This window comes from Eleginops maclovinus, chromosome 4 (genome assembly GCF_036324505.1).
Source record: "Eleginops maclovinus isolate JMC-PN-2008 ecotype Puerto Natales chromosome 4, JC_Emac_rtc_rv5, whole genome shotgun sequence".
Classification (NCBI taxonomy): Eukaryota; Metazoa; Chordata; class Actinopteri; order Perciformes; family Eleginopidae; genus Eleginops; species Eleginops maclovinus.
This window is the reverse complement of record NC_086352.1, coordinates 7,515,570-7,540,543: the sequence shown is the minus strand read 5'-3', so window position 1 is coordinate 7,540,543 and position 24,974 is coordinate 7,515,570. Positions and strand designations below refer to the sequence as shown.

Genomic DNA, 24,974 nt, shown 5'->3' with positions numbered 1-24,974 from the left:
AACCTGGGCCATCTGATGATTATATTTCAGTTTCCTTTTGAAGGAGTCAGAGACTGTGTGTTTTTTCCTGCTTTAAGTCAGTAGTTGGATTCTCTGCTTCCTTTATATCATATGACTGCATTTAGATACAGTAGGAGGGTTGAAATGCTGCCCCTTAATTGGTTGGAGTCTTCACCTTACCCAAGACCTTTACACCGAGAAAACAACCATTTCTTTAATATACATCCTAATATTCTGCAAGTTAAATAACTATGAGCGAGGCATTGACCTCCAGTGGAGTGGATAACTCCTCAGTGCGTGGCTGATGTTTTATGACACTCCAACCCCCTGCGGTTCCTCCTACAGGTCTTTAGTTGTGTTCTCCAAAGGCATACCTGATTAAATAAGGGTTCACACTCTCAGTTTGAGTGAGGGGAGCAGGAGCAGGTGGTGAGAAACCAAGGAAGCCTCTACTGCGCCTTCAGGGACATTCCTGACGGAGTTCACACCATCCAGGGATTCTTCATGGTTCCTTATGGGAGTAAAACATGTAATGTAATGCTGTCTTTCAAAGTTACTGTGAAGGATAAAAGAGGAACCAGAAAAGCATTAATATATTTGGTAAAAGGAAGAGAGGAAGACTGATTCAAACCGGTGATTTCTTCACTCCTAGAGGCAGTTTTTTTCGGGGATTCATCACACCATGAACACAAGCTGAGTGTTAATACAGAATCGTTTAATTCTAAGTACAATACAGAAAAATCTGTGGTAAACAAAGGAAGGTCCTCGTCCTTTTTTTGTGCCCTTCTCTTTCTGTCAGGCAGGAGAAAGTGAGATGCATGACACGTTTAATTAAGACATGAAAAATCATTCTGGTCTCGACAAATGAGACGCCGGTAATTTTCAGCTGATGACAGTAATGGTGCAGGGGAAAGGGGGGGAGGGGGGGAGGTTATTCAGTTAGGTTTTTAAAGTGCAGAGGACCACGATGCACTGTACGTCTCTTTGACTTTCTTCAAGTATGTTACAGCTCCGAGCTCTGAGGGAACATCTACATTCAATCATTTGTTCTTTTAATCTACATCCGTCTCAAAGATCTCCCCACAGACGAGGGGAACACACCTTCCTGGTTCCAACCTTGTCAATAACTGATCGTGATTATTCACCGAGTGTGTGATTAAAGGATTGTCCATGTGTGTGTGTGTGTGTGTGTGTGTGTGTGTGTGTGTGTGTGTGTGTGCACGTGTGTGTGTGTGTGTGTGTGTGTGTGTGATCCTCAGTCCCCTTCACTTGGTCTCGGAGAGTTTTGCAAGGCTGGTTTTCCGGAAGGCCGCTTGGTCCCTCATCTCCAACACGCAGTCCCTCACCATCTCTGCAAACATGGAGGGCCACAGCTTGTGCAGGGCCTCCCCCTTCAGGTTGGTTTCGGACGCCCTTTGGACCAGATCCTGGAGGTACTGCTCGATCATGGCGGCGCGGTCCGATGACTCCCCGGTGCCCTCCTGTGAGGAGAGGGACAGAAAATCACTCGTGTTGATTCACTTCCTTCAGTTCCTTAAGGTGGGTGGGACAGGAACAGGGCAGGAGGAAAATATAGAGCCGATGCAGATCTAGATCATTAGCTTTCAAACTGAGCTATCACATGTTGATTGAAGCTTCTGAAGCATGATATAGATTTTTCAAAGTCAAACAGATGCGTCCTTGTTGTTTAATACAGGAAGCACAAATATGTCACATTTAAAATGCTTCTTTACAGCAGATTAAATATGCTTTCATTGTCAGACTTATTGTCCTGGAGTTCTTTTTAAAGATAATTGGAACATCCTAAATCTTAACTTTTGATGACTTCAGATGAATAAACTTAAACAGATTCTTTTGATTAGTTTTGTGTTTGTCGCTATTTGTCCCTCTGTCTTTTTAATGATTAAACAAGACTTTTATGGCAATATTCTGATGCAACTGTATTGCCCTTATGCAACAATTATTTTCATTTTGTTGTACTTCATTGGATAGAACAGCTGAAGATAGACAGGAAGGTGGAGGTGCAGAGGAGACAGCATGCAGCAGAGGGTGTGTTGCAGTCAGCCCTCACCTGGAGACATGCTCTACCGGGTGGTTGACCATGGCAACTTTAAAGAGACATTGTGGGTGCTTGGTATGTCTCTACACTACTCAACAAGGCCCGTCTGGCTGTGAGACTGAATCTGAAATGGTTTCTTCCAAGTTTTTAGTCACCTTCAACAGTCTCTCAAACAACAAGGCCAGCTGAATCCATCTTTTTTTGTTTGTATATACTTTGACATTATCATTTCTATCACTGGATTGTCTATGTGGAAAAGGAATTGTACTTTTAATATATACACACAACACTATTGCACTTTGTGTGTCTCTGGACAGGGCTCTTCCTCTTCTGCTCTGCTCAAGCTTTCTTAAATTGTTCCTTATACACAGCAGTAGACAGAGAGTGTCTTTTGCTGTACAGACTGTGAACCCCCCTGAGACAAATGTGTGTTTGTGATATAGCTGGATGAATAAAATGTGATTGGTTAATGTGCCTCTGCTGACCTCCGGACTCTCTGCGCTGCAGTCTCTGCTGGGGTAGTTGAACAGCGCTCTGCTCAGGCCTTCTCCCACCAGCTTCCCGTTGTCCCGCAGCTCCTCCGGACTCAGTCCTGCACGCCGGCCGCGCCCCTCCAACAGGAACTGCAGCTGGCGCTTCCTTCAGAGTTGAGACAGAGAGGACACATGGAGTGAGAAACACACACACACACACACCAGGGGAGAAAAAGCAGCAGACAGCACGGTTATAAAGACTTTGTGCCGACTCACCTCAGAGAGTCAGCCCTGTGATTACATTATCGGTACATTATAGTGTTACATTACTAAAACTACTTTTGTAAAAGAGGTGGTATCTACATCAGAGTTTAGTCCCTAATCAGAATGAAATCTCCTGTGTTACACCGCTGCACCGACATGTTCCACAGCCCGCTGCCAGGATGCTAACACCGTCTCTTCAGAGGAGGCTGCAGGCAAAAATTCCACATAGGATAAGATAGGGGTGTGTAAGTCACATCATGTTGACTAACAAGGTGGAACAAGCTTATTAAAGGTGTAATTGAGTGAACAGCAGCTAAAATTGGATCTTAAGAAAACAATTCAGTCAAATGGCTCAAATTACACGAGTGTGAATAAAACCACTTTTCTATTTTTCTATTTGGGTTTTGAGACAATGAGATATATTCACAGGACTTCCCCAATATTGTTAATAAGTTTATGATCATAGACAGTTTTCTCGTAAATGTTCCACTTAAATCAGAATTTTGTCTTGGAATATCACACATGCATCAGACAACCAAAGCATCTTATAGTAGAATGATCCCCCAGGAAATTAACCCATAAACCATGTGAGTGATAGGGCTCGATGCACCTCCACACTCTCCTCTGCAGGTGCAACGACACCTCGGTGTTCTGTGTTGAACTCACTGAGCAGCACCGGAGCTTTGTGGGAACATGAAACACACACTGAGAGTTCTGCAGATGTTAGAATCGTCAGCTCATTTTCTTTCCCAGTGTCGTAGGCCTCGCCGCCTCCGTCCCCCTAAGTGCAGACGTTTCAATCGCTTCAGGGATGTCCTTTCCCAGTGTTTTTCATGTAGAAAACACACTTTATATGTCTACAGCAGGAGGCTAAATCTGATAATCAAACAGCATTTAGTCTTAAGAAAGGATTCATTGACTCAAGGCCTAAGTAATCATTCTGCGTGCAGTCATTAAGATTTCAGAGCTGATGCAAAAATAATCAGAATCGGCCTTGGGCTGCGTATTATCTATCCAGCGTCATTAATATCATCTAAAAACAGAGTTTAAATAAGAGGGAGATGAAGCCAAATCGTCCTTCAGTTTACAACTTCATTTTCATTCTGAAAGCGCAATTGAGGACGTGCACTTTCTCAGCTTTTCATCTCACTGAAGCTTTTATCCAACTTACAATGAGTGCATTCACTCATGAAGATACAAACTCAAACAGTCCTGCAGGTGCCTTCCATAAACTAAAGCTAATGTGCCATGAACTAGAAGCAGACCTCCGCCAAGGCTGTTTCAATAAGTGAAACATATTGCGTTTATCCGTTTTGTGATTCAGATCTGATACAAAGTTACGCTTCACTCTTCCTGTGAGTTTTATGAAAATATGGCCAGCAGATTTTCAGTAATCCTGGTAGTAGCTCAGTCCGTAGGGACTTGGTTTGGGAACACCAGTTCAAGTCCTGATCAGACCAAAAAGAATACCTGTGGACTGGTAGGTGTAGAGGTGCCAGTTCACCTCCCGGGCACTGCTGAAATAGTCCTTGAGCAAGGCATAAACCCCCAATTTCTGACAACCTGGCACCTCTCCATAGAAATGCATGTGTTTGTGCACATCTGTATTCAGACCTCATCTGGAAAGGTCCTACGCAATTGTAATGTGGTGTGTGTGTGTGTGTGTGTGTGTGTGTGTGTGTGTGTGTGTGTGTGTGTGTGTGTGTGTGTGTGTGTGTGTGTGTGTGTGTGTGTGCGTGCGTGCATGTGTGTGTGTATACATGAACCAAGTGGAAAACTGAATTTACCTTCAGGGGATTAATAAAGTGTCATCTGTCTTTATCTTTTACTTATTTGGAAGAGGCATTCATAAAAAAAAAACCTACCCAAAAAAATAACCAAACAGACCAAGTTACTAATGATTCATTTCCTTAATTATGTCCTCAAAATACAGATTTCTTAAACAACCATTGGATTTTACTTTGCTTTTTTTCTCCAGTTTTGGGGAATAAGTTACCCTGTGTAGCTCTGCTTTCACCGTTGACTCTGCCGATACCAACCAGATAAGAAGAACCGTTAAAAAAGTGCTTCTAGAGCATTTTTTAAATTCAGAGTGACAGACCTCGACAGCTTTTGGCTGCAGAGAGAGAAGAATGTTTGCGCCAAGTGCCAAGTACCCACCCTGAGACACTGTGCCAGGCTCTGTCTCACTGTCTTACATTAAAACACACACACACACACACACACACACACACACACACACACACACACACACACACACACACACACACACACACACACACACACACACACACACACACACACACACACACACACACACTCACATAAATCTTAACACACTGAACGCACAGGCATGCACTCACACGTACAGCTGTAACTCACACATAAAGGATCCACACATTCTTGCCATATTTAAGGAACACTGTTCACAGTGAGGGACAGCTGTCATTAAATAGTTTTTGTTATGTTGTGGGTGATTTTCTTCTCACCTGGACTCCTCCAGCAGCAGGAGGAGGCGGCAGCGTGGAGTTTCTGTGGCTGCTATATGACCCAGAGTCCCGAACACGCGCTCAGCGGCGATCACATCGTTCATGGTCACCTGAGGTAGGACACACAGCAGGAGGTATCATTTTAATATTACTACACAAACACAACAAAAAACGTTTCAGCTTTGTCTAAAACAAGCTTGTTTTCCAGGACAATATTGTCAGTCCAAACTAAAAAGTACAGCTCTGTGCTGTGTTTGATCTAAAATCACAAATGCTTGCAGGGGTTTGAGAGATTTCAATCTTAAAAAAGGTAAGAAAAAAAGATTCCTTTTTTTGCCACTATACAGAGTACAGCGAAACTCTGGGGAAAATGGGAGGTATAATAAAATATGAGTTGCAATCTCACCCCTGGATTCTCTTAAATCCTACATATTGCTCCTTTATTGGTCCTCCTTTAAGGTTCAAGGGTTTTTATTGTCATAATATTATGCACAGCAGCTGCAGTGTAGTGAAAGTCTTAGGTCCCGAGCTTAAGACAATAATAGAATACAGATAATAAAATAAAACTAAAAATAGAGTAGTGTATTATGTTAGTCCTGTCTAGAAGTACTGCAGATGAAGAATATACATAAGTAAATACAATTAGCTAAAATATGGAATGTTGAAAGTGATGATTTAGTTAATCCTGCCTTACTTGGTCACTTTCAGCTTCCCATATTTTTGCTTATTGTGGTTATTTATTTTTCCGGCATGTATATACTTTATCTCCACTACTTTTAGGCTGTTCTAACATAATACCTGCACATTCGAATAAATGGAGATTTAAGGAAATAGGTTGATCTGCTTCTGGCGGAGACTTTGACGTTTTGTACGGATTAGGCAGTCCAGATACAGCATGTCGATTGGAGAACGTTACAGCTGCTGGACAGAGCCAGGCTGGACATTGTTACTATCTATTTTAAAAGCTAAGCTAACTAGCTCCCAGAAGTAGCCTTACTTTTATTGTAGGTCAAACTATTTATTTAGCCTTCTTATTCACAATCATTTGCTACTAAAAAAGTATATTAACGATTTATGTTTCATTGTTTTAAATAAGGAGTGGATTAAAAGCTCACCTCCTGGCCGTTGATCCTCTGCAGGTTGAAGTGGTGGAGGCGGTAGATGAGGAAGGAGCGCCACAGAGCCAGACTCACCACCGGGTTCCCCCCCTCGTGGATGGTCAGCTGGTCCAGACGCCTCACCTGAGCCAGAGCCGCCAGCTGGGGCAGACGACTGATGTTGGTTTCCTGGAAGACCAGGTGCTGCCGGAAGAGAAACAGGCTGGTTTCAGAGGAGTGGAAATATACAGCTACTGGATATTTGTCCATGTCTGTTACACACAATGGCTCGTTATGATAGTCGCCTCACCGATAGATTGGGGAACTTGACCCTTATTCGCGGCAGTGTTGATATGATGGCGTCGAAGTTGATGTAGCGGAAGGTTATTACAGTGACGGCTCCGGCGGTCTGAACCCCCCAGCCCCGCTCCAGGGCCTCCAGGGCTCCGGGCCGAACAAACGCAGGGTGTCTCCATCCAGCTCCGCCAGGTGACTGTCTGACAGCGACAGGCTCTGCACACTGCTGCTGCCTGCCTCCACCAGCCTGCAGAATACACACAGACACACACTCTGTTAACCCAACATAGTGACTGTTTATACATGCTTCAAGATCTTAGGCCACTTAGTTTGAAGTTCAGCCTTTTGCTCCATAAAGAAAAACCTTTTAGAAGAACCCAGTACTCAAAGGAGGCAGGTAGAACCCGACAAAGGTATATTGAAATGAAATTACATTGTGAAGGCGGGGGATTTCTACCCTTATTATGTCTCGCCCGGTCCCCTACTGACTTGATGATTGAATGTACAGTATATGCTATAACACTGCATTTAATTACTAAAACACGATAAAACACCTGTTTTTGATCCAAACTTGTAAACTCTTTTCCACCATGCGCACTGCAGGCTGCGTAACGACACTATCCTCTGTCTTAATGAATGAAGCACTTCAAAACACAAGAATACAGGAGCAAACACAATGCAAAACTTCACAAAAATGGTGGTATTGGTGGAAAAATCAATATATTGAAACTGAAAACAATAAATGACATAACTCACTGTTTCCGGACGGACCAGATGTTATTGTTTTAGCCTCAGTTAGCATGAAGCTGATATTGTATCGAGTATATGAGGGAGAATGTCGCGTGGAGTTACATGCTAAACACACGCCTCTACCTCTCACTCATTGATGCTGCAATAATACTATTACGTGTTTAATAACCGATAAACCTCAGAAGGATTGTGTAATAGAATATCATAAATAGAAGCGTCGTGACTACATCATCAGATGGTGACTTCATAAGAGGGCGAAGCAGAATGTGCCCTGGACCCGCCTCCGTCAAACTCAGCCAATGGAAGAAGACTAAAGAAGAGACGGGGATGCTCCACGCTTCCTTTGTAGACTTATCGTGCTGTTATGTTAATAAATATTGTTCTACTTTACAGAGAAGCTTCTTGGTCTATTGAAGACCAACTTGGTCCTCAAACAAAGAATATTCTTAACAGTATCCCACAGCTTTCTAATCTGTTTGTGAACGTAAACATCTATATTCAAATGTAATCTGTCCTAAAGTGGCCCTTAAAGCTTGGCTCACTTGCACAAAAGAAAGCCACTTTGCAACAGAACACGCAGCCAGTGTCCCGTTTGTCCGGCATAATTGCCTTCTATTCTTCAGGACAGTTGAAGTGCCCTCCCCCCCTGATAAGAGAGTCGTGAGAGTGGGGAATCTGGGCGAGTCTGAAGTACACTCCCCTGTGTGTGCGAAGCCCTCTGGGTCCGCTGACACTCAGGACATCAGATGGCGACACGCTACCCAACACGGATCATTTGGATTCCAGCACGCCAACGAGCTAATCGCCCCTCTTCATATTTCACACCCTCCCTATCTGGCCGAAGCAGAAAGCCACGGCGGTTACAGGACTAATCCTTTGATTACAGAACTCTAATCCAAGAGTCTTGTTCAGACCGATTGTGAGGAGCACACAGGAAACAACACGACTGAAACTGAAGCGTCTTTGTGCTTTGTGGAAGGAACAGAGAGGCTGATCCCCCCCCAGAGGTGACCCCTCTCTGTGCCGGAGAGAAGACACGTTATCATCATTCAGCAGCAAAAAGGAGACAAACAAATGAAGGGGATTGTTAAAGGGCAACCTACAAAATGAATAGATAGAAGGTCATGGTAAAGGAGGAACATCAGGGAGACAAAGAGAGACAGAGAAACTGCTCTATTACTCCCACATCATTTTCCTTTTTTTTGTCCTGGACTCGAGACTCTGATTTATCTTTGTGTAAAAGACAGGTGAGGGTCCGGTGCCTCAGGAGACGGGTTAGTGTTACAGGACACAGCTGTAAGCCTCTGGGAAAGTGTGTGTGTGTGTGTGTGTGTGTGTGTGTGTGTGTGTGTGTGTGTGTGTGTGTGTGTGTGTGTGTGTGTGTGTGTGTGTGTGTGTGTGTGTGGTCTGCTTGTGGCTTTATGAGTATAGAGTGTGACGTTACTCAAAGTGTGTTTTGAGGCCAGAGTTTTCCTCGTCAGTTTTAAACACCCTTTGGGAGCTGGCTTACTGAAAGGCCACAATTTACAGTAAACACAACAACGGGATTAATTAAATACAGCCTGAACAAATAAACCAGTGAGGGACGGGAACGTTACACTCAATCATTATATTTAATTCCTTAATTCCTTAAAGCATTCCTTAATCAAACGTCAAGGGGAAATGTCAAGACATAAAATGGGAAGGGGAGGGTGTAGTAAAGCGAACACATCGTGCTAACAAGAAGTAAATAAAGCTTCTTATAGTGTTAATGTCCAGAAAACACATTATGATTTCTTTTTAAATACACAAATCACGCTCTGTCTGAAATTTCCCATTTTAGCACCTGTGTCTTGAAGCCCCCTGCCAAAAAAGCACATGTAGTTCGTAGTGGAGTTACTCAGAGGAGAGGGGGGGTATATTCTAATAAGATAAGATAAGATGTACCTTTATTAATCCCCATGTGGAAATTCAGGAGTTGAAGCAGCAAAAGAGTGAGAATGAAAACCAGGACAGTGCGGTTTCACACAGGATAATAAAATTAAAATAAAACTCAATTACAATTAAAATTGAAGTAACTGTTAAAACAAAATTGTGTCCGGATTGTTAAATATATTTACAGTTATGTATTGAGATACTGATGCTCCCCAAATATCACTTGAGTCTGCAAGTGATATTTGGGGAGCAACTTCTAAATAGCTGATTTAAAAACTGACTTATTCTAGACACTCTTTATACCTGTATGTTTGTGCACAACTTTGAGAAAGTGAATTTTAATTATTTCTGTCGATTATTACCAAAATCCACCTCCCAGATTCCTCCTAAAACATTGTCTGATGGCACAGAAAACTATTCCCCCGAAGACCATGATTGCAAAACAAACAAATCTGTGAAAGCAAAGGCAACGATAGACTCAGGGACATCTTCATCAACACACTTTGCTACCTAGTGCATCTTAAGATAAGATGAAATAAGCGGTACTTTATTAATCCCAAACTGGGATTTGTTTTTGTTGCAGCAGCATAAAACAAATCAAGGCACATAATTAGAAATTAACAAGTAGAAATAAACAATTCTTAAATAAGAGCATCTCAAAACAGAAATGGAAATAACCCGGAATTAGAGAAAAGATATACAGTTGATTATGAAGATAAGGAATCTATAAACTGTCTGGAAGTTAACACAATATAAAGCAGGATATTATATACATAACAGTGCAATGAATGGAATATTGAATTTAATATAAATGTAAAAATGGACAGTGTGAAGTTAAAGTCCAGTCAACAAAGAGAACATTAAACCTGGTGGTGAGGAAAGGAGCAAAGTCAAAGACACCTGGGGTAATAGCAGGGGAGGCCCTAGACCCCGAGAGGCTGTGTAACCATCAGGCCACGCCTCCTCATGTCAGAGTGCTGAAGGCAGTAAATCAGGACCGGAGATGGAGCGTCGCATGTACACAAGCCACGTAAAAAATGAGAGTCGCTTCTGGACGCCTGCCACCAACACACTGTCATGTATTGTTGTCCCATAATCGCAGCTGAGACGCTGTCAGGTGGCCCAATAAGAGAAGAAGAGGAGAGGCGGGGAAGAGCTAACGAAGAGTCCGTCACGATGACATGGATCCTCCACTGTGAGTGTGATTCAATTAGGGATGTCTCACTTAATCCTACAAGGGACCTCCGTCATATCTCTCAACTTAATCCCCCCAAAGATACTGCTTATAACTTACAGTTGAAAGATTACTCAGTCATCTCAAAAGAGGCTTTTATGATCAACTGTGAAGAGTAAAGGGTTCAGAGACACTCAATCAAATCAGATGAGATACGATAAGGTTGCAAAATGACTAATTATGAGACCAAATGTACCTGTGTGTCAAACGCAATTGGTAGTTTTTATCTCCAGACGTTTTAAATCAGACGCTTTTGTTCCCAATTCCCGAAAATACAAAATAAAACACAAGTTAGATGTATTAAGCTGTCCCTTCTTATTTATGGTTCATATTTGTATTTTGTGGCTCCACTGTGACATGTCTACATGCTTTAATGTTCAAAAAGCTCTTTAGCGTTCCCAAAGAGTCTTTAATGAAAGTGAAAACAAATGCTTCAAGTTCTGCGCTGTGCAGACGTGAGAACATCTGAGCGCTACAGACTGTAAACTTCATCATCACAGGGATAAATCACGAGTCTTTAAAACCACCTGTTCGGGGTGTCAGCACTTCTCTTTATTGAATAACTGTATGAATAGTACAAAGGCATCTCGGTCCAACACCACCATTGGATTTCTGGGTAATAACTCAAGCTCTGCCGTGTTCCCTTAATCCCACGAGGGAAACGAGAGGACATAAATCTTGGATTGTTCTCACACGTTGGCAGTGACGCCGGCTATTGTCCCATGAGTGACTGCCGGATTATCATCGCGCTGGATGTGTTGTCTACGTTCATTTCAGTTTCATTTGAATTTGTCAGCAAACTGGGGCGGGTAATGAATACCAGAGACGACATCGTGTCATTGTCTCTTCCCCGAGTTGTCTTCACATTTAATATTCTGAGGCAGGGAATTGTTGTTCTTTATATTTCACCCGTGTTTTTACTACAATGCTCAGCCTTTTCTTGACTTTCAACCAAAACCTTTTCCCGACTGAGAGCTATAAGAAATGCTCGCTCTTAAACAGCATGTCCTTTACCTAAGCCTCACTTCCACTCCTTTGTTTAGTTTCTGTTTTCCTTTGTTTGACTATTTTCTAATCATAGTAGTTGTGATTAAAGCTTTTTTTGTTCAGTTTTATCATACAGTGTTTGCACTTTTTTGTATTCTCCTGGTTCTCCACTTTGAAATGTACTGCCTGAATAAAATGTAAATAAACAAAGTGTATTCTTTTTACGTTTTGAGTTGAGAAATGTCAAGTTTCCAAAATGAATATATGACCACTTAATTCTTAATTATTTATTGTTCTAACAGTTTGTTTTAAAACCGTTACTTATCTGTATATCATGTTATCTTTTTATCCCTGGTGATTCTGTTGCTGCATAAACTCCTGAATTTCCCCACGGGGATTAATAAAGGTACATCTTATCTTATCAAAACAAACATTGCAAATATATCGCAATTGTGGAGATAGTCAAATCTGAATTAATGACATAAGAGAACTAAGCAACGATTAGTTTGAGGAAGAAAAGTAACTGTGTGTCAAAAGCATTTGGCAGCTTGGATCAGAATTCTTACATATAAGACCTTTTTCCCCCTTTCAACAATTTAACAAATAATGACATATATAGTTCAAAATGTCTGGATTTAGATTTAGAAGTTGCCTGTAATATAAGTGACGGATGATTGCAGCTGGCTTGGATTCAAAGAGATATAGTGTGGTCACTAGTTTGTGAAGAAAACACACACTGAGCAGATTCTGGAGTGGCAGAATTATGGATGACCTGCAACAAACCACACACTGTCTCTTCTGTCAATCCACACCCCCATGGATCTGATCTCATGCACTCGGGAGGCAAGAGTGCTGAATCACAGGCCTCAACTCAGACCGTGTCATCTCCCCCTGCACACTTTACCAGCGGTAGTGTGTGTGGGCAATATCACTTTTCAATAAACCCACACAGCAGTGAAAACATACTGACATGTTCACAGGTCTTCTTACTCACATTAGTTTAGACATGTGTTTTTATTGTTTTCCTCTTACGGCTGGTGCCAGGGTTTGTACGGGCCCTTGGTATTTTACCATTCAATACAAGCCAAAGTAATACAACTCACAGAGGTATCGCGTGAGTCCGGCTCCTCCATAACCTGTTAGACCACATGAGGGATGTTATAATAGACCCTGTGAAGGGGAGCCTGTGCCATTGAGGGATTGTGCTTTGGGCCATTTTCATATCCCAGTAAGAAAAAGCCCCGTTTGTAATTATAGTGCAGGGCCACTTTAATCTCAGCGCTCTTTCATAACTCATCCAGACCCGGGTCACAGTCAGTGCAGGAGCCCTGAGTCCTCACATTAAACCCAGCACAGATTGATGATGGAGAGAGCTCCCAGCAGCAGGTTATAAACAGTGGATGAAGAGGAGGGTCTCATCTTAAGTCCTGATGTTACCAGGGAGCTTACAAAGCTCTGCAGCAGCCCAAACGCATATTTCAATATGGGGGTTTGATGTAGCAGCTGCTGCAGGAACACAATCAGTTTTTTTATCTATTTTTATGTTCAGCTGCAAGAAACACTGCAAAGAATATGAAGCAGATACAGTGTACGTAACCTGATGTGCTGGATAAACAATAACCCGTCTCTTAATAATCCATCTGTCAATCACTTTCTGTCACAGGCAAATCAGATCAGAAGCCGGTCAGGGGAAAAGAGAAAAAATAAAAGATGTGGTCTTACTTGGGATCCCGTGGGCTGTTTGGACGGCTGTTGGTCCGGAGTCTGTTCTCCGTTCCCATTGGTGGTCGCTCTGGTCCCGAACCGGGGCTGACCCGTCTGATGGGACAAGAAAAACGAAAATACTCAGCAACAGAAACTTATTCTCTTCACAAACCTCTCAGATGAGATAAAAGCAAGTCTGTAAAGCTCAGATGAGAAACGGGTTAAAACCTGTGATGTGGGGGTGTAGTTTGGTAGAAGGAAATTGCAACAATAAAACCCCCAGCTCACAACAAGGTCTTTGGAATACTTTAAAATAAGATCAGATATACTTCATTGATCCCAAACTATGAATTCTGGAAAGACACATATCTGTTGAGTTTATAAAATCAATGTTTTGCGCAGCACACACAAGCAAAGTGCTAAATAGTTCCTTCACATTGGAGAGACAAAGGACATCTCTGCAGCTGATATCGCAAACACTCAGCAACCACAACAATCTATATTGAAAAATAGCACTAAAGGTCAGAGAAAAATCATATGTATTTAGATGTTTTGATCTTCTGCTGCAGTGGAGTGTACCTGGGTTCATCTGGAGACGGTTCCTGTGCGTGGCCGTTGGTCTGGGCGGGGCTGTGGGCGGGGCTGTTCTCCGGACTCACTTCCTCTTTAGCACCGTTGTTTGGTGGCAGCTCCAGGCAGGCCCTGACCCCCTCCCACTGCTGCGCCGCATTACGGATCGCCAGACGCCGCTTCTCCTTGATGAACACAACACACAAACACAAACACAAACACACACACACACACACACACACACACACACACACACACACACACACACACACAGGAAGAGGACAGAGAAGGTTTCAAGTGACAGTTCTGATGAGCAGAACACAGGGGTCAAACACAGAGCTAATGGAGCCACTCTTAAATAATCTCAGGCGTCTTCACCTCATTAAAGTTGGACCTGAAATTCTAAACGTGTGAGTCCAATGTGTTGCTCTCGTTACTGCAGCATTTCACTGCAGATATAGAGGTAACAGTGCCAGATTTCTGCTCCTTTCCTCTTGTGATTGTTCTCTCCTGGACAGGCTATAGTTTCGATATGCTTGGGGATGGAATGTGCCACTCCCTAATGCAGGGGTGAGTCAGTATCTCTGGCTAGGACATTCAATATAACATATTTCCTCAACAGCAAGGATTAACGGGAGTAAGGTTACTGAGAGAGACAATGAGTCCTGCACAAAGACCATCTCTCTGCAAAAGGAGCCACATCAATATGTACCTCTGCACACACACACACATACACACGCACACACACTGCTGAACAGTTACATGTACAAGACAGAACATTTATAGACCCACCTACAAATACAGCACCAATGAGGACAGTGTACCCCTCCCAAAGCATCATTATTCTAAAGGCTACTTTAGTTGTGTAAATTGAAAAAATCCATGTCTGTATCAACATCTTTTGTGTATTTATTGTCCTACACCGCTTCAACAATAAAAAAATACATACATTATTAGACAAACAAGCTGAAATATTAAAGAGATTTCTCATATAATGTGTTTTAACGATAAAAAGTAATATTAGGAGACAAAAGAGTTCATTATTATCCAAATGAACACTACATTCTGCCCCAGTCTATCCTCAAAGTAATCACAGAGTTAAAGTCCAGATCTAATGTACCATTGGGATGTTATTTTAAATGTTTTTTCATTGTTTATTGTCTTAAATATGTGTGCTGTTGATGTTGAAAATGGAGCAGCTGTGAGGAAAGAACACTTCCAGACTCAATTAGACAGTAAAGTATTATCGTATTGAAAATGTAACCTCATGAGGATACGTTTAAAAAGTCATCATCATGGCTCGACAACAAATACCTAAATAAGAAGACAAAGAGACAGGAAATCTAAAAACAAATCCAAAGCTTTACTGGAATATTTGAGAGCTTTCTCCTCACACTGTATATGTGTTGATGGACACAAATTCAGATTATGAGACGAAATAATTCGTTTTTATCCAAATAAACACCAAATCTAACCTGGATCCTAAAATGTTAATGGACTAAAGGTGGCTTATACTGTAAAATATGTTGGAATAAAGTACTGTATAAAACAGTCAGATTGATGGTTAATCACATATCTCTTAAACTATGATATGTAGCTTTACCCAACTACTCTTCTGTTCCGATCAAGGACAGACCAAACAACCCCTCACTGTATTCAAAGGACCCGTTTTGTTCAGAGGACACTTGTTACTACTCTCCGAGAGTACTCGCTTGCTTAATATTCAAAGTGTAAACGCAGAAAACAACAATATAATGAGAGCGGTACCTTATGAATGGTCTGCTTGTGACCCTCCCTCTTCTTCTCCTCCTCCTTCCGAGCCTGAACACCAGCCATGCGCCGATCCTCGTCCTGAGAGAGACAGCTTGTGCAATCAGAGAGTCGCTCCATTCATGAGTTTTGAATAATTCAGCAGAGAGAGGTGGGGGGGAGGGGGGGGGACTACAAAGGACTCTTGAAGAGAGGGCTGCAGCAGAACCGGACCGGTGGGGGGATGGATGGAGGATGGGAGAGACTCTCCCACCGACTGGCTGCATCACAGGATTATCCGTCTGATTTTCAATCTCGGATCAACCCAAACACAGCTGTTTGGGAGAAGCCGAAACTCCCAGAATGCACTGCTGCTGCTACAGTACAATCTGAGTGTGCCAGCTGAAAGCCGGGAGGGGGGGTTCAGCTGTCTGTGATGATGCCTCCGTCTGATCAATAGTAGTAAAATCACCCAGTGGGGACAGACTGAGCGGTCCTGAGTGTCACTGCTGTAAAGCATTCTGGGAGAAGCAGCCCATAATGGGGGGTGAGCAGATTGCAGCAGATGTTTTTCTGTGTGATCGATCAATATCTTATTGATTGCAAAGGGTGCTGTTTGCAGCACTAAAAAGGTATTTGTTTGGGTAGCCTCCAAACGCTCTATTAGGTTGGTTATTTGGCCTTTAATGCTACAGTCAACTACAATATTTCCAGTTTAATACAAATCATATTTAAGTTCCATAAATGTAAAGATAAAAGTTGTTTTTCAGTTATTTTTACTCAACTAAATGGGACATATAAAAGAAATAGCCCTCTAATTAGTCATCATAGTAATTGCACTGGTTTTTGCTGAAATCTTACAAACTTTATGAGAGATATGTTTCAAAATTCCTAAAAGAAATATTTAGAGTTTGAAGGTAAGAATTCAATGAAGTCCGGTTCAGGGGCTGAAATAATAAAAATACAGAACAACTCACAGAAAATAAACAATGACATTTACAGATTTGTATTCTAGAAATAATTCTAGCAAATCTAACATAAAAATGGTTTAAACTGAAATGAAATAGGAGCTTTATTTACCACGTTAAATGTATTTGCAGGTAATCTAAATATTCAGAGGATATATGCTGCAGTATATATAGTATACGACTTATTATTTACCTACTTTTATATTCTTTTATTTTTTTGACTTATTTACTTAAAGGGTTTTAAATTGAACTTAACTTGTTGGTCTTTTAACCTTTATTATAATGATGAAGTTTGTATTACTATTTTTGTTGTACATATATGTTTACTTTTATATTCTTGCAGACTTTTCCGAGAGGAATCATTATTTATCTTATTGTATTTAATTTGTATAATCATACATTTTACCTCAATGTGTGTCTAGACCTGTTACCATGTTTATGTTGTTGCTGTGCTGCATGACTTCTTGTGATGTGTGACCTTTTGTAAAGCACTTTGAGCTGCACGTGCTGCATGAAAAGTGCTTTATAAATAAAAAAAATACAAGACCACTAATAACAGCTCCAGTGTACTGTAGAGGAATATTGTATGTGTTCCTGTTTTGGTTTTAATAATTGGTATTTGGCATGTACTAACAGGACACGGAGAAATATTAGTAATATTTTAGCCCAGAGATAAACAGTAGTACTATATCTCCTCATTTGCAGTGTCAATTCTCATTTCATTCATAAATAATAGCCGACCTGCTGTCAGTCAGGCATAGATTTCCTCTCTGATAATCTGATCCGACTCGGAGTGTTGTTGAAGGGTTCGAGGGGAGAGCTTTTCAGTGGCTTCGTCCCAGTCTGCCCGCAGCAACATCATGACACACTTTGAAAAGATGGAAACGTGTCCTAGGCTGACATTGTTTACATCAAATCACAACTAAAACAAAGTCAACTTTCTGGGAGTAAAGCCCCCGGCTCTTTCTCAGATTTCACAGTTAAAGACAGGAGTGTGTTTTATGAAAGATGGATTTTTTGAAACTCGCCAAACCGGTTAAGGATCTTAAAAATCAAGTAAAAACTTGAAAATGGTAGAAAAAGGAGTTACGAGTGCTATCAGCAGTATGTGTACTGGGGGCAAGGTGTGTGGCACTTACAGATTCCTCTTAAAGAGCAAGCTCAGACCTGGGTGCTCTCTGCTTGACAGCCTCTAAAAGCACACTGATGTTTCACCGCACACTTGGCTGGCACGCCGTGCGAATGCAATGACTTCATGTTTATGCTTGAGAATAATCATTGTATTGAGATTGCTTGGTTTATAATTATAGTTAAGTCACCGGTGCATCTTTGCCTTTTAATGCGCGACCAGGAACATGATGAACGCTGTAAAAATGTCAGAAGACAAAGAGGAGATTTGCATCGTAAAGATTTACAGGAGAGCGCCCCATCGAGCGTGAATAGGAGACCGCCTCTTAGGGTTCATCGTGAGCTTGTTTTGGACTAAAATCATAATAATGTTGTTTTTAAAGACAGACACGCACTACATGTACAGTAAAGACAGGAACACGTTCTCAGGCAGTGAGATTGATGTTTGGGCAATTAGCTGAACACGACTAAGTGATCACATATGACATCAAATCTGAGTTTATGAAAAAAAAGCACCAAAATAAATGAGTTGTGAGGGGTTTGTACTGTGGCTTACAGTTGGCAGTGGGGAAAGAAGTAGTAGATTGTATACTTAAGTAAAAGTAGTAATACTAAACTATACAAAAGTAAAAAAGCCTGCGTTCAAAATCGTTCTTAAAGTGAAAAAGCATTGGCATCAAAATATATCTAGGTCCCAAAATGAACAGTAGTTGTTATATATGTTATATGTTTTGTATTAACTACAAATCTAAGTACCTAAAGCTGTCAAACACATTTAGATGAGTAAAAATTACAACAGCTTCTAAAATGTAGTGGTTATACTCAGTTAAAGTACAAGTACCTCACAATTACTCAAGTGTTAAGTACATTAATGTGTTTCACTACATTCCTCAACTGTAGGTTCTCATACCTCTATATCCTCTTTGTGGTTCATCATGATGGATTACGCTGATGATTAAAACTCTGAAGAAATGAGTAGAAAGTTCAAATGGACAATTTTAGAAAAACCTGATTTTCAGATGTAATTAGCAGGATTTGACCAGTGGTCTTTTGAACTTGTAAACACACACACACACACACACACACACAGTTAAAGAGCGGAGACTTACTGTGATGCGCTTCATGTCCAGCTGTTTCAGATGAAGCACACAGCGCAGGACGGCCTGCTTGTACCATGTCTCCAGGGCTACAGGATTCCCATCCAGGGTGAGCTCAGAAAGGGAGCGCGACTCTCCGAGGCAGGCTAGCTGATCGACACTGCACAGAAAGAAAAAACGATTTGAATGAGATCTAGAGGTATAGCTACAGAAACACAGCAACTGCTTTCAAAACACAAAGCGAGGCATGGGGAGATAACTACAGTATGGGTCATGAGTCATCCACTTACTCAAGGGATATTTTGGATTGTTTTAAAGTGGGGTTGCATTAGGTACTTATCCATGTCCATGTTTTCCGGATATTTGCAAGTACACCAGTAACTACAGACAGTAGTTTCTGCATGGTAACAGAGCAAGGAACTACTGTGGATAGGGCTTAAAGAAACGTATCTCTAAAACAAATCAATTTCAGTTTAAGTGTCGCTTTCATTTGAATAATTTCACAACTTTTCCCAGACAGCCCTACCTGACGAGAAACTAGAGCTGCCATCTTTCACCTGGCTCCGTTGATAAGAACAGTAATTTTATCTTGAAAAACAAAGGAGTTGTTGGTCTTCTGCTGCCTGTTTTGGTATTTGTGTGTTATCAGGTTCAGGTTCAGGTTCGGGTTATTTATTTGTTCCCGTAGGTAGACTTTGGTTTGCTGATAAAAGGACATGGGATCCTTCTTGAAACACTCTAAAAAACAAACACAGACAACAGACGCATCTCTCATAAAAGTGCACCCTGCTCCGTCAAATCTCGAAACATTTAAAACGAAAAACACTAAACATGTACCAACACGGACACCCAAGATTCATAAATAACTAAATAACTAGGCATCTGTGCGACACTTCTAAGGTTTGTTAATTTGTGCAATAGCTGCTGGGATGAAGCTGTTTTTACACCGCTGGTTTATACTCTTTGGGACAACTGACCTCCGGCCCGAAGGAAGAAGCTTAAATTCTGAGTGCAGAGGGGGGGAGTCATCATCCAACATATGGCCGGATAACCGCTGTACCTGCCTGAGGTACAGGGTCACAGGGTTTAGCTGTGGCTCACCAATCAGCCTGCCAGACCACTTTATAATCTGAGAGTTTCTGCTCTTCAGGTTACCGAACCATGACGTGAATGAAAAAGACAGTATTGACTCGATGAAAGCACGATAAAACATGATCATCATAGTTTTGTTATTGACTTGGTGAATCTAAACTAACCAAACGCAGAGAAAAACATGAGATAACTATCCCATCATGGCAGCGGTACACCAACAACTCCTGAGGTCTGCGAGGGAAGATTACCTTTCTCTTTTGTGAGTGGTGGCAGGGAAAAGATTGTTAAAGTAATCTCTGTGTCTTCATCTGTTTCTATTCCCTAATCTTGTGAGTGTATAAGGTTTCGGATCCACAACAAGATCAGAGAGTTTCAGTTCACTCTTGAACAGGGCGATCTGAGGGCATGATAAATCTGTAAATATATTCTAAATAGTGTTAACTTTAACTGGTATTGATTTTGTTAGTTGAGCTTTATTTGTTTAAGGTAAAGACTTGAACTGAAGCTAATTCACTCACTACAGAGAAGTGCTTCATACAACTCTGAACTATCCCTTAAATACCCCCCCCCCCCCCCCCACCCTGTTTCTATGTTTGGATTCTATTATCTGAGCTTGAATAAAACACAACATTAAAAACTGATCCTTTAGCCGGCCCACACTCGCAGCCTGACATTACACAGGGGGCAGTGAAGAGAGGAACTCTCACTACTCTGATTAAATCACCCCGTGGCAAAGGAAGATATGGAAAACCACCACCATGCCAAGTGACGCTGAGGAGATGGCTAATCTGTGGTAATAAGCTTGATGAATCATACGCCTGGAACTACGTGTGAACCCTCTGCACTGTGCCTGAGCCTGGCCAGAGGTTTTAGAGGCTAAAAACAGTCAGACTACAAACCCTGATGAGCTATTAAATAAAGATCTGTGTCACCACTTCTCGATTCACTTCACTAATATTTTAACCAATAATAATAATAATAATAATAATAATACATTTCATTTCTATAGCACACTTTAAAAACAACGTCATCTAAAGGTCCTTCACAATGCTGTGAGGGAGAAAAAAACAAAAGAATAAAATTAATTTAAATAATTAAATAAACTCAATTAAATAAATCAAAATTCAATTAAATGAGACAAATAAAATACATGTAAAACAAAACAAAACGAACTAGGCAGAGAACACACTAAAGATAGGAGACTCTAATACACACAATAACTCATTCCCATGTGTGCACAATGCTTTGAGTAATACTATTTGAGTGCACCATTGGGATCTCTATTTGAGAAATCCCAAAGGTGCATCTTGTGCATTTTTCCTAAATGTTGCATTATTGTGCCGGTGGGCAATGCCCTCCTGGGTATAATTACGTTCATAAAACCATTCAATAATAGTTGCAGTATTAAAAAGTCAATATATTCCTGTCCCAAAGGTCCATAAAAGAAGTAAATGTCAAAAAATATGTTTGTTTCTGACTTCTGTCTTACTCCAGATTGTCTAATTTAAGCAGGTAAATTCAGATCTAGAGAAGGAAAAGAATACCTGCAAACATATATATGGATTTTGTTTTGAGGATGTGGATTTCGCTCCATCATCCTGTACTGGGTAACCTGACTGCACCAAGTCAGCTCTGTCCCTCTACCTAGCAACAGAGCACAGCTGTTCTCCTATCAGCATTGGGCAAATTCAAAACGTACAAACAGCAGGTTTCTCAAATGCTACGGTGAGCCTCCACTCATAACAGTCATTGATTTAAACACACATTTACCATGAGGTCATAATAGTAGAATAAAGACAAGGAGAAGAAGTGAACACAGAGAAATGACTTCATAATACTAACAAATGTCCCTCTATAATGTCAGAAATCTGCAAATACAGAGTGATTATCTGTTGCCTCTTTGTCTTGATCCTCTCTGACACACAATAAGAGCAGGGCTGGTTTGAGAGATGTCAGGTCAGACGTATCACAGCACAAGGTGACTGTGGTCAGGGAGGCTAATGAAGACCGTCCTATCCTAAATCCCACATACAGACCAGGCCACTCCTCGAGGCAGCATTATTCAGTGGGACGGCTAAGTTAACATCTCTGAGCGCAGAGAGGGAGAAAGAAATCGGAATAAGTGCATAAAGCGGGCAAGAAAAGACACCTCTCATCCATCATACACACGTCTCCTAGCAATGCTGCTCTTTAATCCTCAACCTTCAAATGTGTCGTTACATCTGAAAGAAAGTGAGCTCCCTCCTCTCAGCCGGCTCAAAACAACTTTATTGGCACACCCATGTCTTAGCTAATAGCTTATTCCTAACAATACAGAACATATCTAGGTTGGTGTTTTCTAGGTTACAGTAACTGCCCGCCCTCAGTGTGTTTAGTGTGTGTGTATGTGTGTGTCCTGCCTGCATCGTGCTGGCCAGGCCCCCGCCAAGAGCCTAGGGAGTGGACTTGGAAATGTCCCGGTCACCATCAGCGGGGAGGAGGGAGTTAAGCGGGTACGAAAGGCTTACCTGGTGATGTTGTTGCAGCTGAGAAAGAGGCACTGCAGGCAGGGCAGGAGGTCCACCTCGGTCTGGAGAGAGAAAGAGAAGGAGGTGAAGAGACGAGAGAGAGACGGAGGGATGTGGAGAGGAGAGGATGTTCTGGAAGAGGCCAGTGCATCTCGTTAGAGCTCTGCATCCTTCTCCATTCCCTCAGTCACCTTGCAGCTTTCAGCATCCACATCCACCCTGCGCACACACACACACAGCACACTGCCTTGTCTGCACATGCAGAGGAGGGGCAGGAGAGAGAGAGGAGGACAGGGGGGAGGGGGAGGGGTGAGCGGAGTGTGCGCTAATGCAGAGATCCCCTGCTGCAGGAGGCGAAGTGCCACGAGAACATATATACATCCAGACGCTACTGTGTGTCATCGGGCGAGGACAATAGCACGGGTGGATTCAGTGGGAAGTCTGGGAGGAGGGTTGGCTCGTCATCAGGCAGCTGAGATAATGCAGAATTAAGTGAGGGGTTGGGGTGAAGAGAAGCAGCTGGTGAGCCAAGGGATGTAGTGATCTCTCACTGACTGTAGCTAATGAGATGGTGTGTGTGCGTGCGTGTGCGTGTGCGTGTGTGTGTGTGTGTGTGTGTGTGTGTGTGTGTGTGTGTGTGTGTGTGTGTGTGGTTGTATTTGTGTCAGTGTGTGGCTAGTGTTGCACTTGCTGGAGGCACAGAGGACACTCCCAGTGTGATTCAGCAGCGTCAGCGTCCACCGCCTCCTCCAGCCTCCTCCAGCCTCCTCCAGGCTCCATTCAGATCAGACCAGCCTGTTAGCATTTGGGCTATATGCTAGCTCCTCTGCAGAGAGTGGTTCCAACACTGCAGCAGACTCTCATCCTTTACAGAAACTCCTACCACCCCCGTCAGCACACCATACAGTATAAATATAGCGCACAGTTACTCATGCTTGTTTCTTCGATTCTAGGAGGCAAAATACTCGCTATAGTTCAGTTTGCAACATCAGGAGAACTGCTGGAGACTATCAAGAGGTGTTGGTTTTTTATATGTTGTTGAATCAATTTATTTGATCTTTTGTTCCTTTATTCCTCTTATTTCTTTGAAAAGGATCATTATCAGATTTTTTTTTTATATTATCATACCTTTAACATCTGATCTGATGTGAATTTCTTCGTGCTGATTTTAATTTGTGATGTGTGATCTGTTTTAAAGCACTCTGAGCTGCACCTGCTCTATGAAAAGTGCTTTATAAAAAAAGCGGTACCACTTTACAATACGACTACCCTTATAAAGGATCCATAAAGGGTTTATAATTAGGTTATTAATTAGGTTGTAAACACTTTATTAATCATTAAGAACCATTTATAAACCAGTTCTAACATAGATTTCACACACAACACAGGCTCACTATTTGGCAAGATGACTAAGCCTTATATTGGCTACCTAGCTTCCTCCCTTTCCTTCATCGGCCAGCATCCTGGGTATCTGTTGTTCACTGAGTTGAGGATGCTGGCTGATGAAGAAGACGAAGTAAGCTAGGTAGCCAGTACAGATAAATGTGGGCTCACTATTTGGCAAGCAACCGGTCACAGTTGTCTTGTTTATCTCTTGTCTTATAAAAGCAACCCTCTAACCTATTCTCTCATTTTTGTCAAGTGGCTTGAAACAATAACAGTTAGACAGCCCTGTTGATCTGGCCTGTATGCTGAATATGCGTTTATAAATATGTCACCTGTGAGCAAAGAAGCCAGCCCATAGCTCTCAATAATCCAGGCTTATTGCTACCTAGTGGTTAAACAACATCCAGTAAATTGAAAGACACATCCTGGTTCCGATGGCAACAAGATATTTTACAATATTTGCATGGGGACTACGGACGTGTAGGGATTTTCCTTATATAAATTGAGTAATGCTCTACTGTGAAGCTCAGCAGTCAGGGGTGTGTTTTCTTTCGATCTTTTAAAAACTGCAGATCATGCTAGTATCCAGTGCTACATGTAGCTCACTCTGAACCTCCACCGCTGTCCCTGTATGGATGCTGGTGGAGCAGCAGCCACCGCACGCTGTCTGAGACTAAATATAGCCGCGCTGTTTCAGACACAATGATGTCATCAGTGAGCTGATGTGCTGCACAACCATCGCCCACCAATGTGATCTCCGATTGATCCGAGCCAATGGGCTGACAGCATTGGCTGTGAGGTTGGTTGTGTGTGTGTGTGCGTGTGTGTGTTTGTGTGTGCCTGAGGGTGTGTATTAGTGTGGCCGTGCCTTCACCTCTTTACCCCAGCTCCACCCTCCTCTTACTGACAGCTTGCGTGTCTTCATTTATTCACACTCATCCCGAGCTCAGGCAGAGGCGTTACTCCACAAACACAGGACTAGCTCTCATCGCCGCTGCCTCTAGTGCGTGAAAAACACAACACAAAGAGCATGAAAGCTTCCCAAATAAACCCACACACACACACACACACACACCCACACACACACACACATAGATGCCAAGATGTCTCAAACAGTGTAAGTTGTGAGGTTTTGTGGCTGCTCTTTGAATAGCACAGAGTTGATGTGTGGGCTGAGCCTGCACACGTCTGGCCTCAAGTAAAGAGACT

General features: G+C 42.1%; 1 protein-coding gene across 1 annotated transcript in view; it reads right to left on the bottom strand.

Moving 5' to 3' along the window:
* Nucleotides 1-752: 752 nt before the first annotated feature.
* Nucleotides 753-24,974, bottom strand: part of LOC134863398 (leucine-rich repeat-containing protein 49) — a 35,121-nt gene continuing 10,899 nt past the window's right edge. Inside the window, 11 exon segments of the mRNA XM_063881895.1 lie at nt 753-1,481; nt 2,545-2,698; nt 5,286-5,395; nt 6,401-6,586; nt 6,693-6,835; nt 6,838-6,926; nt 13,287-13,382; nt 13,848-14,023; nt 15,606-15,689; nt 18,793-18,940; nt 22,380-22,441. Of these exon segments, the coding sequence (XP_063737965.1) occupies nt 1,266-1,481; nt 2,545-2,698; nt 5,286-5,395; nt 6,401-6,586; nt 6,693-6,835; nt 6,838-6,926; nt 13,287-13,382; nt 13,848-14,023; nt 15,606-15,689; nt 18,793-18,940; nt 22,380-22,441 (1,464 nt within the window). The 3' untranslated portion in view covers nt 753-1,265.